At 47.9% G+C, this 20,182-nt stretch overlaps 1 protein-coding gene across 6 annotated transcripts in view; it reads right to left on the bottom strand.

The window, feature by feature from the left end:
• The window catches only part of ARNT2 (aryl hydrocarbon receptor nuclear translocator 2), a 201,615-nt gene that overhangs the window by 12,077 nt on the left and 169,356 nt on the right, over nucleotides 1-20,182 (bottom strand). For 3 of the 6 annotated variants that reach the window (XM_028851228.2, XM_077940109.1, XM_077940108.1), the window contains exons 13-18: nucleotides 16,817-16,889; nucleotides 15,932-16,055; nucleotides 10,582-10,681; nucleotides 6,992-7,130; nucleotides 6,147-6,312; nucleotides 1,458-3,689 (exon numbers count right to left, since the gene is read on the bottom strand). In XM_028851228.2, coding sequence (XP_028707061.1) covers nucleotides 3,640-3,689; nucleotides 6,147-6,312; nucleotides 6,992-7,130; nucleotides 10,582-10,681; nucleotides 15,932-16,055; nucleotides 16,817-16,889 — 652 coding nt within the window. In that variant the 3' untranslated portion in view covers nucleotides 1,458-3,639. Of the gene's footprint in view, nucleotides 1-1,457; nucleotides 3,690-6,146; nucleotides 6,313-6,991; nucleotides 7,131-10,581; nucleotides 10,682-15,931; nucleotides 16,056-16,816; nucleotides 16,890-20,182 lie in introns of those variants that run through there. The other 3 variants (XM_028851222.2, XM_028851224.2, XM_028851223.2) reach the window with 1 other exon arrangement.

Below are 20,182 nucleotides of genomic sequence, written 5' to 3'. Positions count from 1 at the left end.
ATTGCCCTAAAGACTTACTCGAAGTCCTGCTTGGAGGTCCTATGTCATTGGGTTTAGCTCGGTGGTTCCCAATCAAGTGATTTTGCGCAACCTCACCCTGCCACCAAACCAAGGGGGACATTTGGAAATGTCTGGAGACATTTGTCATTATCATAAACAGAGAAATCCTAGTAAGTAGAGGCAGGGAAATGCTGCTGAACACCCTATAAGGAACAGACAGCCCCCCCAACAACAAAAATTATCCAGCCTAAAATGTCAATAGTGCTGACACTGAGAAACCCTGCTGGATAAAGGAACAAAGTGCACCAAAAGGGCAGCTCATTCTCTTACAAATGCCTTCTAGGCAGAAGAAAAACGCACCTCACAGCAAGGATTACAGTCTTTCTGAGCCTTCTAGCTAAGGCCTCACCTTTTCAACACTAACTAGTATTACGGATGGGGAGGTCTATAATTCCCCACAATTCACTGGTAAAAATGTCCGGGACCGAGCTTTGTGGGCAGGAGCTGAGGAGGAAGAAGATGCATGGTGTCTGCAAACATTTCAGATCAGCGAAATACTACCAGCTCCCTGCATGTGCTTAGCCTACCCTGTTCCCCTATTTCAAATTATGCCTTTCGTTTCTTACTCCAGATAGTTTTGGAATAATAAATTCTTTTTTTTTTTTTTTTTTTTTTTTTTTAGATGGAGTCTTGTTCTGTCATCCAGGCTGGAGTGCAGTGGTGCAATCTCGGCTGACTGCAACCTCCACCTCCCGGGTTCAAGCGATCCTCCTGCCTCAGTGTGCACCACCATGCCTGGCTAAGTTTTGTATTTTTAGTGGAGACAAGGTTTCCCCATGTTGGCCAGGCTGGTCTCGAACTCCTGGCCTCAAGGGATCAACCTGCCTCGGCCTCCCAAAGTGCTGGGATTACAGGTATGAGCCACCACACCCAGCCTGGAATAACAAATTCTTTCAATTCCCCTCTCCAAAGTGAAATGGGCTGGGTGGGGCAGGCTGGGATGGACATGGCTCTTTTACGAAAGGGCAATGTGTTCTGGATGTGTTTCTCGATCTTTGTAAAAGACGTTCATCCCCAGAGTTGTTAGTTTATTTACTGTGACCTGATTTAATCTTTATCGACCTGATCTGACTTGTGTCATCCATGGATGAATTGCTTTAGAGACCTCACCCTAAACTGAGAAGCATGTGGGGAACAAGGAGCTATGGACATGCTGGTGCTTGCCAAGACATTGTATCTGGAAGCATGCTGCTAAGAAAATAATGTAACTTAGATCCTATATGTGTGTATGCCACACTTGAAGCAAGTCAGGGAATTAAAACCTGATCTGCTACAGCACCTTTGAGCCATTTCTCTTTGAGCAATCTGTGCCTTGGCTCCCTGCATCTCTCCAAGAAACAAGGTAATATCAACAAGCAGATGCCTGGCAGTAGTTGAAATGAAAAGAAACTGAGCAATTTGAGGGTTCAGGTCATATACATTCTTGTCAGTTGTCAATTTATTGCCTCTTAGCTCTAAATCCATCCTTCTTTGCCCTGTTTTATGACACTGAAACTACACCCTGCAAACAGTTCTCCTTTGTCAGCGAGTGCAGCATTAGGCTTTCTCAACAGAGGATGCTGGAGAGACAAGCAAGGTGTCGCAGCGAAGTGGCTTCTCTTCCTGGATCAGGTGTTTCTTTCCTCCTGCAGTGTGTCTAGCAGCAGTGTGCAGGATGTCAGGGCGCTCCCTCTTCAGCACATTTCTCTACCACCCAGAGGCTGCTTCCTGTGAATCAGTTTTACCTGCCGGCACTCCCTGGGGAAATTCTTGGCCATCTGGTAGGTGGGTGTGTAGACCATTTCTGGTCCATCTGCACCCCCTACTGAGTGTCTCAGTCAGCTGGCAGGCTGCTTTTACAGACCCACTGCAGTCCAGAGCCTCTATAGTGTGTTACCAAGACAGACGCACATTCTCCAATAAGGGCTGAACCTCAGGATTTGTGGGGTGGGTTCTCCTCTTCTACGTTCTCAGTTCCTGTCTTGTCTACTTTCCCTTAGCCTTAGAGGTGGAAGTTGCTGCCCACGATTATTATTCCTGTATTCCTCAGGATCCTTCTTAACCATCTTTTATTAGTCACAAAATCTTTAAATTTTTCCTGTTCAAATCACTGGCATGGTTTCTGTCTCCTGACTGGGCCCTACAGGCACAACACTTTCCCCACTTACTTTGTTAAGGGAATAAATGCTTGGATTTTTCAGGGCTTATGTAGACGGATTGTGTAGTTTCCTAGTGGATGCTACATTTCAAATGGCTACGTTTTTGCTGGGACTGGACTCAAAATGAAAATGAAACTAAGACTGGAAACACAAGTATGACAGCAGTAAAGCTCAAGATAACTCGAAAAGCCTGAAATGGAAGAAATGCTTTGACTTGACTCCTGAAGTCTCGTGGAACAAAACCAGCATGTGTTTCACAGAAAGGCCTGAGACACAGGCAGGACTGTTTTTTCTCATTCAATATATAAACAGTCTACAAAGCTATCCTGAGGAGTCTGAAACAGTTGAAGCACTGTTCAAAAGTGACATGCTCTGCTTGTCACAACTTGATGTCTGCCCCTGGTCCACCAATGGGTGATGTCCGGCAAGTCTGCTCAGCAGGCATTTCAAACCTCCTGCCTGCTCCAGCCAGCCAGAAGCGGGAAGCTGGGATTGACTGTGCTATCTCTTTGGGCTCTGGCCATGGATAATGATCTGAGGCCAGGTACTGCGGGATGCTGCCATGCCCAGGAACCCATCAGTGCCACACCAATAGGCCCCAGGGCTGCACAGAAGGCACTGGGAAGCCACTCAGATGTGCCCATGCTGGGCTAGGGTGTGTGTCCATTGCAAATGTAAACACTGCCTGTTTTTTAAGCCTGCTTTGTGTTTAGTAATTAATGAAACTGATCATTAATGAGGCAGACTGCTCTCAACGTTTCTCAGACTGTTCCTTCTCCACTCAACGATTCTTACCTGCTTTGTTCCCTCTCCACTCACCCATACTTACCTGCTCTGTTCTCTGCACCCTTTCCCACTGTGCCCTCAGGAGTAACCATCCTCACTAACGAACAACCCTTGGGTCCTCTTCCTAACCACACATCCTCTTTCTTCTGTCCTTAACCAAAGGCTGACCTCTTCTCCCAGCCAGGACTCCACTTCCTTGAAGCCCTGTGGAGTAAAGGCTGACCCTGTGGTCAGAAGGGGGTCTGGTGTCCACCCATTTTCCAGGCCCCCCCTACACCTCTGATGTGAACCCCAACACCTTATCCTGGGTTCCCTCTGCCTGCACTGGGAGCTTTCCTCCAGCAGCATACTCATCACAGATGATGACAGCAACCCCTCACCTCGAGGTCTCCCTCTCCCTCCCAAGACTGAGCCTCCCTTCCTGCTCTCCTGCTCAGCTTCATCCCCACTCCATCACCTGCTCACTCCACCACAGCCTGGCTTTCAACACACTCTCCCTGCATCCTATTCCATGCAAACAGCTGTGGCCAAAGGTAACACGTGATGCACGGATGGCAAGGCCATAGGAAACTTCTCAGTCCTTCATTTCTTGATTTTATACTCTTTTTTCATGCTGTCATTGGAAGGGTTCCAGCCCCTTTCTCATGAATGTACATCAAGGGACATCTGCTGGGACATCCAATTCTTGCTTAATTCTGAGGTCCCCTGTGAATGGATTTGAAAATGATGGTAAGCACAGAGTAGTGATGGGAGCACGGTCTCAGATGTACTGCCCAGCTTTGATTCTTGGCTCCAAAGGCATGATTCTGCTATTATCAGCTACAGTAAGTTAGCCTGGGTAAGTTATCTGACCTCAGTGTGCCTTAGTTTACTTATCTGTGAGATGGGAATAATAATGGTATCTCCTTCTTAGGGCTATTGTGAGTACTGAATGAATGCTACATGCTAGCATATAATAAAATAAGCACCCAGTAAGGGCAGGCTGCTATCATTACTATTATTATCACCTGAGTGTGAGATAGCTTGAAGGCAAATGTAAAAAAATGGTCACCGAACCTGGAGCCCCATCTGTGTTGAGCCTGTTCTTGGCTATCAGTGGTGCAGTGGCCTCAGCCCAGGGCTTTGTCCTTCCTGTGTCCCATCTAAATTCATACTTCAGGGCCTGGCATTTGTTTAGTGGAGACTAGAGAGAGGCATGGAGCTAAAGGCACTGGATGGTTGGGGCAGGGAAGTGGCCTGCCCACCTGTCTTGTCACGGCCACAGTGGGATGCTCCAAGACCTTGCCAGGGTTACGTGTTAGCTCTGCTCTGAAGCCTCTCTTGACCCCATCAGACATAATGACTCTACTGGCCTACAGCCACAGGGCCCCCGCACAGACCATGGCTGCTGCAACTGCAGACTGTCCTGCTTGCCTCCCTTTACCTGTCTGTCTCCCCTGCCCCCATCTCTGGACTGTGTCCTTCTCTGGGTGGGGACCAGGTCTCCTGTCTTCTGTTTTCCAGTGCTGATTTGGGGCCTGGCACTGAAGGATTTTTTGAGTAGATCAGTGCCAGATGGTCCCAGCGCTTCCAGGAAGAACTAGATACCCAGGGGGACTTGAGTCTACGAGGCCCACCTTCAGGAGGAGATGAAGGGGTCTCTCCGCACCCAGGTGAGGAACCAGATGTGGAGAAGGATCTCATGTGTGACTGCTGGAAGGTGGATGCTGTCCTGAGAAACAGGATTCTGGGCTCAAGGTGGTAATTGTGCTGAGTGCCTGGTTGACTCGAAAGCAACTGCCATGGGGTTTCTCCTTCCTCAAACAGGGTGCTGTGCTTCTAAACTTGGTTCCGGTGAATCGTGTGGCAAGAATGCTTAACAGGTGAACAGGAGAACACACTGCAAGTAAATGTGACTAAGGCTGGAGGGACAAGCATGGCCTCAGGAAATGCTGTGCCCCAAGACCTTGGGCTGAGTGGAGCAGACGTGCTGCTGTTAGCAGAGGAGGTGGGGAGGGTTGGGCAGCAGATGACAACTCCCCATTGTGTGCTAGGGGCTCTGCACAGCATTTTTGTTTCTTTTGTTTTTTCAGACAGGGTCTCATTGTGTTGCCCAGGCTGGAGTGCAGGGGTGTGATCATGGCTCACTGCAGCCTCAACCTCCTGGGCTCAAATGATCCTCCTACCTCAGCCTCCTGAATAGCTGGAACTACAGGCATGCACCACACCTGACTAATTTTTTTTTTTTTTTTTTTGGTAGAGACAGGGTTTTGCTATGTTGCCCAGGCTAGTCTCGAACTCCTGGGCTCAGGTGATCAGCCACCTCAACCTTCCAAAGTGCTGGGGTACAGATGTGAGTCACCACGCTCTGCCTGCACAGAATTGTTCATAAGGCTGACAGGCAAGCAGTTCTAACGGAAGCTTTTAACTTGCCACGTGGAAATTCAGATGTTTGGGCTCAGCTTCATGCTCATCTGAAGAATCAGTTCTGTAGAGAAAAGCTCTATGAGCTGCACTGCTGGGTGTCACCCAGTGACCTCACTGTGAGAAAGCAGGCACCAGCTCGGACTTCTTACAAGGACCATGGGTCTCTTATGAGCCTGTCTTGACGTGGAGTGGAGCCCCAGCCCTGGGAGACATGCTGAGGAGGTTCCTTAAACACATGGAGAGTGGGCAAAGCCCAGGATCCTGAGAGATGCACAGGACACAGCGATTCCTTAACCTTCTATGGCCTGAGGTTTTGTTAACAAAGTAAGATAGGTGTTTTTAATATTTAAAAGAAAGAGAAAACTTTGCAGGATTATTTATGCAATTGATTGTCTCTATAGCTATTCTCTAGTTTCTTGAAACAAGACTATAAGGTTTTTGAGTTGGGGGGCCTGAAAATCCTTGCTAGGGCCATAATGGGTTAAAATGATATTTAGATCACATCACAGCACAGGAACATCATCCCAGTGCCTTGAAAATGATAAAGCCAAATCACAAAGCCAAGGCCTAAGCATCCAGTCTCTTAGGAACACCATAGGCCTCCTCATAGCCAGAGAGAGAGGAGGTGCTTGGAAACCTCCGGGCCTTGTTTTGGTAGCTGGGAGCCTGGAGCTCAGCCCCCTGAATTCAGGATGTTCAGAAAGCATTTTTGCTTTCTGGCTTTCCCAGAATCTCATTCCCTCATTCCCCACCTACCAAACCCTGGAGTCCTGTTGGCAAGACTGGAGTAGGCATTCCCGCTTGGTGAGGAGGTAGCTGGGCTGGAGAGGGGGCTGTAGGAAGAGGGGTCTGCCGGGTAGGTGTGGCTCGTTCCGATCCCAAAGGGAGATGACTGAGTCTTGCTGGACTGAGATGGGATTTGCTATAATCAGGACAAAGCAAAGAGATGGAAAGCATCAGCAGCAGACCCCACCCCAACCCACGCCCCAGGCTGGTCACAGAGGCAGTGTCTGCTCTGGGTTGATAGTGACTCCCCATGGCCCTCTTGTCTGGCTAGGCACAGGCCTGGATCAGCACGGCATGTGAGGGCCCAGGAGCTGCAGAATCTTTGGGGCATGTCTGGTTGAAGTTAATCCCCAGGGCTACAAGGATCTGGGCCCTCTGGCGTCCGGTTACCAAGGCCTTGGCATTATGAACACCCAGAACTCCCTGGGCAACACCCACCCTCACAGTGACTATGAGGAGTCTGGGGGTGTCCCAAGTGTGGGTGTTTTCATGTCCTCCTGGCACAGGAGCAGCCAGAGGCCCAGAGTCGTGAGGGCTCATTCTTGATGGGGTGTCTCTACCTGCCCAGCCTTTTCCTGCCAGCTGCCCCAGGGCATGGCTGTAAGGAGAAAAGGCTGCTGAAGTCGCAGGTGGGGCACCCGGCTCTCCGAGGGCCCTGAGGGTGGCCAGTGCTCCTGAGGAGCCAGCGGCTGTGAGGGTGGTTGGTTCCAGCTAGGGCCTGACCCATCCTCAGAGCCGCAGTCCGAAGAAAGCACTTCCCAGAATGCTCTGCCTCTCTGGGCACCCAGGGGAGACGCTCTCACAGACACCCATACCTGTCCCGGAAAGGGCGGACGACTCCCTGTCCACGCCACCTGACTCTGGTTTAGCTGCCGGGAGATTTGGGACATGTTCTGGCCCGTGGAAGAGGAGGACTGAATATCATTCACTCCAGGCACATGAACCACTGAAGAGCTAGAAAAGAGGAAAATGCATTTATCCCGAGGACACACCTGGTTTGCATGAGGCTACCCGCCCAGCCAACCACACAATCCACCCTGGGCCACCTTCCTGGCTCTCTCTCCATGCAGCATGTCACTCAAGAAAATGACTAACACATCATGAGCCTCAAAGCCCCTTGGCTGTCCTCCTCTCCCTTCAGGGCTTCCTCCACACTGCTGAGTAGTCCTGCCATGTCTGGTAGTCTGGTACTTCCTCTCCTCGTCCTCCCCAGGGTCTCCCACACACTCCTCAGCCCCTATCCTATGCCTGTACATCCTCTGCTCTCAACAGATGATTTGGATCCCACAAAGAGAGAAGCTTCTTAGAATAAAAATAAGTCCCAGTGTTCACTCATTCTTCCGTGCTCTGGTTAATTTGTTCCTTTGGGGCACCTATGAGGCTTAAAGATTCAGGAAATAGGTTGCAGGCTGTCAGTTTTAAATGGAAAGAAAAGCTTCTCAATGAAAACCTGCTGGATGGGCCTAGTCCTGCCACCCAGAGTTTATCCCTCCCACCTTCGGTTCACCTTCGACTTAACTCAGTTCATCTTTATTAGGTCCCTGCTGTGTGTTGTGCTCTCTGCATGTCCTTTGCAGGCTAAATCTCTGACCCTGCTTAGCTCCTCGGCAGGCACTGTCTGTTTGTACCACCAGGCGCTTCTTCCGGGAGATTTTCTGGGCTATGTCAATTACATGAGAAGCTCATCAAAGACTAAAAGGCTGGGGGCAGACTTTTACTTCGTTTCAGGCCCCTCGTCCTGCCTCCCTGGGACTAGCGCAGCATGCAGGGCAGTGCACTGGGTGCCCATGAATCAGTCAAGTAGGGCAGAATGGGGCTCATCACAGAAGGCTTTTGGTAGAGGTGGATTTTCAGCTCCATGTTAAAAGAAAGGCAGGCTAGAGATCAGTAGAGACCGGGTAAAATTTTACTATTGTATTCTAATAAGTTTCCTATGCTATTTGATCCCTTTTAAAATAGGGAGAAACCAAGAATGTCAGAGACATTCTTGCAGTGATCATTGTAAAATAAGTTCAGTCGCTTATATAAAGGGGATATCATTCCCATCTTTGTACAATCAATTTCTCATTTAACATAAGGGCTCCTTTCCCATTCTCCTTCCTGATGGAAGTATTGCTTCAGAAGACATTTTCTGCTCACTATGGTCTAGTAGGGCCCTCTCCCACAGACCCTCAGCCCTTGATGTCCTCCCCAAAACACTGATTGATGAGGGCTGCTATAGCATAGAAGCCCTAGGAAAGGCACCTTGACTGAAAGGGATGGGCTTCTTGGGGCAAAGAGCCAGCCCTTGTGCACAGTCCTCCCTGGGGGCCTCTGAGCTACAGCTGCCTGCCTTAGTATGGACAGGCAGGGACCAAAACTGGCGGGACCAGAGCGGGAGGACTGTGGGTGAGGATACACTTCGGGTGCCAGCAACACCATTCTGCAAGCGGCCCAGGGTTCCCTATGGCTGTATTGGGCCCCAGAGTCCTTCATCCCACAGCCTACCCCAACCCAAGCCAGCTCAGACCCTTCGGATATATAGGAAATTCTGCACATTCCACAGGCTTTGGCCCCAACAGGCATCCTTTAATTAACTCAGTCATTTATTCATTCATTTTACAGACTAGTACTCAGCAAGTGCCTTTTCTATGCCAGGCTCTGCACAGGTGTTCAGACACTCCCCGGATTCCTTCCCCACACTGCCAGCTGCCCCAAGCCTGCTTTTCCTTCCCCATCACTCATCACTGCCCTGTGCACCCTACATTTTTGGTTCTATGACAATGGCCTCACCCAGGCTGTGCGCCTCATGCTGGCACTGTCTGCCCCGAGCACTGTCTGCAGCTTCACTCTTCTCCCAAAGGCCATCAGTGACAATGTCCTCCTCCTCACATGGCTCCCACGGCTGCTGCTGCAGACAGGGCTCAGGGCGGACAGTCCAGTGTGAGGTGCAGAGCCTGGGTGAGGCCATTGTCATAGAACAACGTGGTCATCCTCTGTTTCTCCCATTAGTGAGGCCTCCTCCAACAATGCCTCCCCGAGGCTTTCACTCAGCACACCCCTCAGGCCCTTGCACCTCTGCCCTGGTCAGGAGGCAGAACCTGACTTTTGCTTTCAGACCTAGCTGAAGAGTCAGCCAGACCTTCTCTGGCCATGCCACCTTGGGCTATCCTCTCACCTTTGAACTGCCCCCTCCTTGCCTCCTGCTGCTGTACCCTCCCTGATCCCCTTTGTCCAGAGTGAAGGACAAGCAGCGAGTGTCACAAGGACCCAATGAACACGAGCACCCGGGCAGGGCTGGCACAAGGCTTGGCATAGACCAAGATCGGTCAATGTGTGCTGAGTAGCTGAGTAACTCAGCCGCCAAGAGAAGTCTGGAGGGCTTGACTATTGCTCAGCAGAGCCGCACAACCTGCAGTGATGATGGTTAGGGACTGCTCACGGAGGGCTGCCCTCTTGTCTGCTGTCCCCAGACCAGAGCCCCTGCCTGCAGGCAGAGCTCCTCAGAGCCTCAGAGCAGTGTGCAATTCAGCGAGACCTAGCTGCATGCATGGCCAGAGCCACTGCAGTATTGCTAATCTGTCTCCAGGAGGTCTGTCCACGAACCAGTGTGGAAGCAAGATCCTCATTCCCTGTGTCTAGGGCAGTCCCTTGGCAGGGCCCTCTCTCTGAGTGGCCAGCCCCACCTACCCTCCTGGTCTCTGCCTACATCTGGAAGCTCTGCTTAGGCTCTGGCTAACCTTGCTGGGGGAGCCCTGTCCTGCTGGGCATGAGGAACTTAGGGTGTCCGGTAGGCACAGGTGAGTGCCCACACACCCTCCCCAAGAGCTGCCAGCTTCTCTGACTGTTCTTCCCAGTTTATGCTTCTGTCTCCCCAGAAGTCAGTGGAGCCAACCTTGCCTCCAGTGATGATGTCAGGGCTTCCTCAATGACCTACTAGATGCCCTTGATGCTAAGAACCAAGCCTTGGGAAGGTTGGACACCCTGCCTGAAGCCTGGAGTGCCCTTTAGGATGAGGCTCAGACATGATGGGCTGAGCTGCCCAGTCTTCCTTGGATTTGGCTGTAGCCTCTGGGTACCAGATGACAGGATACTTCCTGCTACCTTAGCTGTTCCCAGCTTCAGCTCACTTGGGTCCTGGCTAGAGGGAACTCACTCCCTTCTCGCTGGCAATCACTGCTACAGAACACAGTGGCTGGTGCTGTTCACATCCAAGAAAGAGTAACTGACACCAGGAATCTATGGCAACTCATGGAGGGCTCACAGAGCAGAAGCAGAGCCACCAGAATCCTCAGTTTAGCCCAAGGCCGGAGCGCCAGTAACCACTAACTCATGATTACAGCCCACAGAGCTGTGCTCTGAGACTCAGGACTTTCTTGGTGAGGGAGCATCTTCCCACGCCATTGTCCCCCTCACTGGCACATACCTGAAGGCCTTCCCGGAGTGTCCGGAGGGAAATGGGCTTCCTTGGGAGTAGATCTGCTGGGTTCCTGCTGCAGAGGCTGAGCTCATCATCTTCTTCTCCGCTGGGAAAACCAGAGCAGGAGTCACACGCGAAGGTTCCCTGCTCTGCAGACCACAGAGAAGGCTGCCCCAAGAACAGGTGCAGGGGTGGGCGCAGGAACGGGAGGATGCGAGTCGGGACAGCCCACCTGCATGCAATCTCCTCAGCCTTGCCTCTGCCTCCTCATCTCCCCTGGAGTCTCCCTGGCATATGAGGGCACTGGGCTGTTGTTCTTGGCCCCTAGGCTAGGCCACAGGCTGCTTGATGGCGAGGCTTTTTTGGAGAGTGGGGAAGATTAAAAGAATGAATGAGGCCAGGTGCGGTGGCTCACACCTGTAATCCCAGCACTTTGGGAGGCTGAGGCAGGCAGATCACTTGAGGTCTGGAGTGCAAAACCAGCCTGGCCAACATGGTGAAACCTTGTCTCCACTAAAAATACAAAAATTAGCCAGGCGTGGTGGCAGCCATCTGTAGTTCCAGCTACTCGGCAGGCTGAGGCAGGAGAATTGCTTGAGCCCAGGAGGCAGAGGCTGCAGTGAGCTGAGATCACGCCACTGCACTCTAGCCTGGGCGACAGAGCAAGACTCTGCCTCAAAAAAAAAAAAAAAAAAAAGAATGAGAGTTCTTTCTCAGACATTATTTTATCCAGTCTTTTCAACCCTGTGGGGCAGGGATTCCAAGTCCTCTGGTTCTGGGTGAGGAAGCCCAGGGTACCAGTGAAGAGGATGGGCTCTGATCTCAGCTCTCTGGGTCTGAATCCCAGCTCCAAGGTAAGAGGTGCAACCTTGGACTGTTACTTAATCATCCCCTGCCTCAGTTTCCCAACAGAAAAAAGGCGAGAATAAAAGTATCTTCCTCAGAGGGCTGTAGGGGGAATTCAGTGAGTTAACCTAAGTGCTTATGACAGTGCCTGATAACAGAGCAAACAGAAACTAAAGTTTGCTATTGTTTGTTACAGATGAGAAAAGTGAGGTGTGGCTTGTCCGAAGTCACCAGCCAGCGAGGGAGGGCCCAGGGCATGAACGCAAGCCCAGTGCTCTTCCCACTGCCCTGGAACTCAGCTACCCCTGCCACCCTCACCCAGCAGGTGCCATAGCCGGTGATGTCCAGAACAGCCCCGGACCTGTGTGCCTTGACCTTCCACTAAGGTTTCTTTGAGAGACTGAGCTCCTCTAACACTGAAAACACTCAGTCCCTGGCCAGGAGGTGCAATAATGCATGATTTTCTGCTACTGCAGAATGGTGAGCAGAGTTGGCTCACCCACAGGCTCACCCATAGCTACACGGCTAAAGAAACGGGCTCAAGACCCAGCTGGCTGTTTAGATCTTACACGAGGGAGAAGGTGCTTTGTATCGTGGTTTGAGAAACAGGAGTGGGAACACGAATGGTGGCAGGGTGCTAGACAGCAGGCTCCAGTTCTCCCTCCTTTGGTCATTGAGGGTGCCCAGGGCTCTTTGAAATGCCCTCCCAGCGCCCCAGAATCTTCAAATGTCTACATGTCTCGTTCCTACAATCCCTAACATGTTCACCCACAAAGAGATATTGGAATAAAGGAAATAAGGTTAGTTACATGGTGATTATTTTGTGCCTAGACAGCCCCCACATCTGCTCCCATCTCTGGCTTGCTGGTGGTGATTGGGGGCAGAGTGTGTAGGTCCCTCCGAGTGGCTGTGAGCAGTGATGTGGTGATGGATATTCAGGCTGGTGGGCTTGGGGCCCAGAGACCAGGCTGCAGGGACCACATGCTGACTCTCGCACGCATGGAAACAACTTCTGAGAGGCTTTAATAAAAAGGGGCCACTGAGCAGTTTTTATGGTTCATTTTCTTCTGCTGCAGTGACAGTTTTAAGACAGTGGGAAATCCTTAAAGGATGGAAGGAGCTCAGGCTCCTGGGTGTGTACTTTTAACCTAATCATAACATCTTGAATCTTGGAAATAAAGAGCAAGATTGGTGTGGGGGAGACATAAGGCTCAAACTTGTAGGAAGAAGGTAGACTTAGGTAGTTCTCTTGACTCTAAACTTAATGCAGGCCAGGCACGGTGGCTCACACCCGTGATCCCAGCATTTTGGGAGGCCAAGGCAGGCAGATCACCTGCGGTCAGAAGTTTGAGACCAGCCTGGCCAGCATGGCAAAACCCCGTCTCTACTAAAAAATACAAAAGTTCGCTTGGCATGGTGGTGCACACCCGTAATCCCAGCTACTTGGGAGGCTGAAGCAGGGATAATTGCTTTAACCGGGGAGGTGGAGGTTGCAGTGAGCTGAGATCACGCCATTGCACTCCAGCTTGAGTGACAGAGCAAGACACCATCTCAAAACTATAAACAAACAAAATAAAAATATAAATAAAAATAAGATAATAAACTTAATACAACCCATTTTTTTTCCTCATGTATTTAAGGTTTTTGTGGTTTGGGTAAATAAGAAACACATTTTCTTTGTAACTGCTCCAGGACATTTGAAGGGTATAACATTATATATAATAATATGTATTATAATATTATATATAATTGTATTTAAAGATATTTGACTCTAGTTTTCAGTCTTCTATATTTTTCTCCATTTTATTATTTTGATCTATGTGACCTGTTAAAGATGGAGACAGGCCTACTAAGATCTTCCACTATAATGTGGCTTTATCAGCATCTTCCTGTGATTCTAATTATTTTGGCTTTCACATATTTCAATGCTTATGACATCTGTATCTTCACTTTAGGTTACATCTTGTATCTGAATAAATTAAGCCTCTCTGCTCACTGGACAGTTTGAATTTTTCTTTGGCAACACTGACGAACCTACTTTCCTTCTTGGGTTTGCAGAGCATCTCCACCACCCCTTCTTTCAGGTTAAATCGTTCATTTCAGTTTGTTTTTGTTATATCATATTTTGGCAGCATATTATTCAGGAGCTATTGATTGGGAGTCAACATATTTAATTATTCTTGATATTCACTGATGATAAATCTTTATCTATTTATAAATACTACACCCATTCCAAAATAAGTCTGGATCTTTGGTGAATAAATCTTTAAATTTCTTGATTTGAGGTTTTAGACTCTAAGTTTTATTTATTGTTTCTGTCTTTCGTATCTTCTAATAATTTTTACATTAATTTTCAGTGTTATTAGTTTCGTTTTTCATCCTTACTGCTTTTCCAACCTATCATTTCTGTTCTCGTGTTCTATATTTTGATTCATTTCATAAACAAGTACAATTTTACAAGTAGTTTTTTTGCAAGCAGAATATGTAGATAGTGCATGTCTGTGAACATCTTTCTGTTGTCCTCCAAATAGGAAAGCAGCTTGGCTGGTGGAAAATTTCAGGGTCACATATTCTTCCAAATTCTCTATTTATTCCTGCGTCCACCCTGCCCCTGCTGCCCCCCCACCCCCCGCCGCCACCGCCACCTTCCTAAGTCTTTTGGTATTTAATATCTTGGGGAAGGCTAACAAAAGATTTCTCTTTGTAGGTAAGGTAATTTTTTAAATCTCAACATTTGCAGGATTTTTTCTTCCTTTCTTCAAATTTAAAAAAGTAAATACAACAGATCATGTGTAGGTGTGAGTTTCTTTGAAATTTTTGTTTAGTATTCATTGAGCTCTTTCACTTGGAAAACCTAAGTTTTTGTATTTTGGGAAAATTCATGTTTCTTTCTAATTCACTGACTTGGATTTCTGCAATATTAGCCTGTTTTGTACTGATCCATTTTATTAAACATCACTCTCCCCACCTCAATAACTCATTTTCAGACATGCAGGATGGCCTGGAATCACCTAGAGAAGAGATACTGAAGATTCTCTGAACCTTCTCCTCTTTATCAGAAAAATTCATTTCCAAAGGAGGACATTTGTTCTCATTCCTTCCCTTGGACCCTTCCCCCTCTTCTTTTTTCTTGTCTGTCTTTTTTTTTTTTTCTGTTTTGTTAACTTTATGGAAAAGTGTCTATGTTTGGATTTATCTGGGACGCTGTGGGTCTCTGGTCAAATATTTCAGGCTTATCTGGAGAGAAAAATCCTTTTAGATGTGCTGTTGTCTCTTCTTACTGGATGAAATGATATTTCTCTAGAAAAGTCAAGGAAATACTGATGTGGGTGGGTGGCCATGGGAACCAAGAGCCGGGAGCTCCCCTGTTGTGCTGAGGGGTCTGGTTTTTGTTGTGTGTTGACAATGGGTCTTGGTGCTGCACTGGCATCTGCTGCCCTAATGGGAGGCAGCTCCAGCACCCGGAGGCTCTGACTTTCCACCAACATGCTGGCATCAGGAGGGCTGAGGTGTGCTCCCTCACTACCTTCCATGGGCCTGTCTGTCCTCGCCTCGGGCCTCACTGTCTTCAGCTTGTTAGCCCCAAGGGGACAGGATTGGGCTTCTCTTCCAGTGACGGAGTTCCCCATGTTTCCTCTTCACAAGCCAACTGGTTTCTCCCTTCAACTCATCTTGACTCCGTTGTATCTTGTGAAAATTCCTTGACCACATGAAAATAGAATCCTTTTTCTGATTTTGGAACCAACAAAGATCTTTCCAAATTTTGTATTTGGTTAATCTCAGTGATAATCTGAGTGGGAGGGCGAGGCAGCTGGACTTGCTGGCCCCATGCGATGCCTTAAGTTATAACTGCACCATCTCCTCTAACGGCAGTGCTGACATAGGTAGACAGCCTAATGACCACCACAGAGGATTAATCGCATGAACTCTACGCAACTGACAAAAAAATATTGTCTAATAATCTGGAAATACGTTCATAATAAACTGTCATGTGAAAAAAACTAAGCTACTGTGAGCGCAATTTCATGTAAAAAAAGAATATATATGTGTAGAAAAAGAGAAAAAACATACTTTAAAAAGTTAAATATGGTTACATCCAGGTGGTAGGATAGAGGATCATTTTTGTTTTTCTTTTTTACTGCGTATTTTGATGTTAAAATGTGGTCCTCTGTGTGTTAGGAATTGAATTTCAACTTTTTACAGAGACATGTCTTTGGCTTAATAAAACTAAACAGCACAATGGAACAATAGAGCTCATTTGTTCCAACTCCTCAAATTTTAATGATGGGATGCCAGGTCCCAGGTTGGTTACCCTGGGTAACTGGTATATAACAGGCAAGGCCAGGAGTAGAGAGAATCCATTCCAACTCGTGTATTTTTATACCCTGCAATGGTTACTCTAAACTCACCTTCCGTGGCCCCCTCTTACTAACAGTAGCTGTCGGTAGATGGCCTGAAAGCAACTGTAAACCCCACACTCTCAAAACCTCAGTGCCATTTGGAAACTTACATGCACTGATTCCTGCAAACATTTCAGCAAACCGAGGATCTCTTTCCTGGGAGAAGATTGCATCCGCCTTTTCCACGGACTTCCCAGCCTCATGAACACCGGCTGGTAGGTTGGGGACGGGGACCTGTTTGCACATTAAATAAAACACAAGGGCAACTCATGCGTAAGGCACAGAGTGTGTGTCCCCAGGAGCCACCAGCTCTCCTTCATCAGAGCCCCCTCCCTCTGGAATCACTGGCATTTGGGGCTGGAACATTTTATCAGGTGGGAAGCTTTTCTATATGTGAAAGCCAAGAACAGCCGGTGAGGGGGTTGGGGGCAGTGAACTGAAGGTCACAGGAAGGATAACAGAGTCACACTGATTACTTTCTTAGAGCGAGAAATGAACAACAATCAACTTACTCTAAATATCAGGAGAAGTGGACATCATGTGGAGATAGGAGAAGGAAAGGAGACAGAGCCGGTGAAGAGGGAGGCTCAGAGCATGACAGGAAGAGGCACATTGAGGAAGAATGGGACACAGGCGGTGGCAGGGAAATGGCCAAGAAGCCAGGGGGCCTAAGGGGATCAGAAGCTGCTCTTGTTGGTCTCTGAGTATACTCATACTAGAGTTCACGCATGGTCCTCAGAAATGTCCTTCAGCCCTTGGGTTGACTATGGCCCCTGGTTCTTCACCTGGTACTCACACATTCTTCATGGCTGAGTTCTGTAGGGAGGAGTGACAGCAGCAGATCCCCAGGGGACCTGTAGGTCTGCTCTTTCCATTGTAGTGTGTGGATGGGGCAATCCTTTGGGCTGAGGGGCTCAAGCTCAGGGCTGAATTGAGTCCCCAGTCCATTGGGCTGGAGACAATTCCAACAGGGAAAGGGTTTTCCAGAAACTCACCTGGGATAAGTCGTATGATGACAATCCATCTCTCTGGTGCACTTCTAATTCTGCCTGCTGTTGCTGAAGTTGCCTGTGAAACAAGAAGACAACAAAGAGGGTCATGAAGAACAGAAGGGATGACAATAGGGCTAAGCCAGGACTTTTCCCATACCTCAGAGGCAGGGTGGGTGATACCCAATGGATCTCTACATTGTTTTCCATTTTTAATTATTTTATTTTATTTTTAATGCCCTAAATCAAGACTCCAGACATTGCACTTCATGTTTAGGCTACCACACTCAACTATTTAAGAAATCAATTTTGATGTGTGACTTCATTTTATGCAGGGTCAAAAGATACAACAGAACAAAATTTTAAGGCAAATTCAGAAAAGCAGTTGGGTTTAATGCCGAATGAAGCAGTTGGCTTCAGCTAACACTTAGCCATAAACGGGCGGGTGTTTACATTATCTCATCCAATCCTCACACTATGCTTTCACAGTGGTTATTCTACCCTCATATTAAAATTAAGAAACTGAAGTTCAAAGAGGTTAAGTGGTTGTCAAGGTCAGCCAACTGGCAAGTGGCTATGACAGAACAGAGCCAGGGTCTGACCTGACACTTCTGACTCCAAGGGACTTTGCTGCCTGCTCCATTTGGGGAAGAAAAAGACTTGCTGGAGGAAATGGCGGCTTTAAGTTTAAAAACTGGGTTGTTTTCAAGAGAAAGTGAACTCTATAGCTCAGAGCCTAAAAATGGGGCAAATGACCAGATCCTCTTCAATTGTAAATATCATTAAGAAGGACAGGCAAAAAATTATTAGTGGTACTATGCAATTCAAATTACTAACAGACATTACTCCCAGCCCAGCAATCAATTTAAAGCATATGAACAGACAATTCAAGCAAAATAAATAAATAAATAAAAGGACAAATATACATGTACTGTATGTACATATAATAACATATATATAATAGATATAATAAGCAAGTTAGGGAAACATTTTGCCATTAAAATAATCAAAATAAATGTAAATTAAAACACCTTTGAAGTATAATTTTTCAGCTGCTAAGTCAATAAAAATATGTTTCACATGGTGGCTTTGCATTGAAACTACCACGGTCACACGGTGTTGGGGAAGTGTGCATGGCACGACCTTTTCGGAAAACTATGGTGACACGGATGAGGGACTGTGGACTTGCTCACACTTTCACACTCTCCCAGGTTGTCATCCTGCTGCTGGTCTGTAGTAAGGAAATTATTCAGTGGAAGGAAGTAAGAGTTACCCATGCAAAGTTGGCTGTAATCAGGAATGACTTTCTAAATCCTGCATATTAATTTCCTGAGTGACTATTCCATAGCACTGACAGCAACCACTGTGAAGACCGTCTGGAAACACAGGAAGGTATGATGAAAGGTGTGGAAAAGTTCAAGTGCAGCACAATATATTATGCACGCTGCAAATATGGCCACAAACATCATGTGGGTGAGCAAAATTTAACACCAAGAAAAACAATCTCTCAAGTGTCTGCATTAATTAGGAAGGTTATGTATGGATTTCCATTGTTTACTTCCACTGTCTATTTTGAAACAAGAAGGATCACAGTGGGTCTCCTCTGACATGTTCATGGTCCCACTTTTATCACCCATGGCTGTGTCCTGGACCGGGTGGTGGGGAACCCCCTGGAGGAACTGCAGACAGTCTACCTCCCTTCATCTGGGTCTGGGATGCAGGGAGAGCTGGCTAGATATTCTGTGGATAGGAAGTGAGGGGAGGGTGGGAGAGGAAGCCTTTGTTATCTAGGATGAGGAAGTGGCTGGTGGGGAGGGGCAGCTGTGGAAGGTGCTCCAGCTTCCTGGGGAGGAACCACCAGGAATGCATGGCTAGAACACTGTAACAAAACTGTAAACAAACTGTAACAAAAGCTCTAACAAAATTGTAACTGTCAGCAAAAGCACAGGCTTGGTGAGAATGTGGAGGCCCCCGCCCAGGAAGAGGTGGTGTGTTTGGCGACTGTGGAAGGAAGGCAGGGGTAACACCTGCACCCACCCCTGTGCATTTGCCCCGGCCCCCTGCTAGATGCCTGCATTCATCCCAACTCACCTTAGGCTCACAGTCACCTTGGAAGTGGGTTTTCTGTTTTTCTAATTCCCTTTCCGCATGAGGAAACTGAGGCCCAGAGATGCTAGAGGTTTGCAGAAAATAGTTGGCACCCTCAAAAGGGATGATTAAAGAAGGTTTAGGGAAGGGGCTACTTAACAGGTATGGCCATAAACGTACAGGTGTTTACATTATCTCATCCAACACCCACACTAAGCTTTCAGAGTGGTTACTTTACCCTCAAGTTAAAGTTAAGAAACTGAAGTTTAAAGAGGTTAAGTGGTTGTCAAGGTTGGCCAATTGGTAAGTGGCTATCACAGAATAGAGCCAAGGACTGATCTGATACTTCGGATTTCAAGGTGCTTTGCTGTCTGCCCCATTTGGGAAAGAAAAAGCTTTCATAGATGTTATACTAGGATGGTGAAGAGCCCCTAGGCTAGCAACAACAGGAAGCCATCATCATCCCTAGGGCCAAAGGGACAGAAGGAGTGAGCAGCTATCAGACCTGTGAGAGCTGTGGTGAGCAAGGCTGCCTAATACCTTTTCCTCTTCCACTCTTGTTCCTTTGTCTCCAGTCAGTCCCTCCACTGGCCAAACTTAACCAGGACAGACATCAAGGGATCCCATTTGGCCCTTTCCACAATGGTTAACTTCAATCTTCCTCCCAGGCAAACAGGCAAGGCAGAGGGTGCACCAATTGTGTGTGGTAGAAACACAACCACCAGGCTGGTAAGTGGTGAAGACTGAGCAAGACTAGATTTTCTCATTCCAAGTGTAGGCTGTTTGGATTACATAAAAGATGCATTGCTATTTGCTGACTCTTCTCAGCTCCTAAGAAGCAAATGCACACAAGTGATCTGGTCCACAGCTCCTCTGATAACAGCAACGCCCGGTACATCATTTCTTTTGACAGGCAACTGGTCAGTCTCTGTTTGACTTTCTCTGCTAGAGAGCTCACTACGTTTTGGGGCAGCTTGCTCCATTTGCAGACATAAATACTTATAAAAAGCATGACCCCTAAAGAGCCCAAATGCACCTCCCTATAACTTTCATCTGGGGAACAACTTCTGCCCCTGGAGAAACATAAAATAAGTTGGGTTCTGTTTCTAAACTCTTTTTCTCAGCATTACAAAAGATGTATGATCTCAACACCACTTCCTCCTCTGGCCATGCCTTCTGTGCTGATGGCCCTGGTGTGTGTGTGTGTCCCCACCATAAAGGAAGGTCTCCTCGATGGGAACCCCAGCTGGAGGACCTGGTGAACATTCTGTTTCGAGTCCAGCC

Source organism: Macaca mulatta, chromosome 7 (assembly GCF_049350105.2).
Source record: "Macaca mulatta isolate MMU2019108-1 chromosome 7, T2T-MMU8v2.0, whole genome shotgun sequence".
Taxonomy (NCBI): Eukaryota; Metazoa; Chordata; class Mammalia; order Primates; family Cercopithecidae; genus Macaca; species Macaca mulatta.
This window is presented reverse-complemented; position numbering and strand designations above follow the sequence as displayed.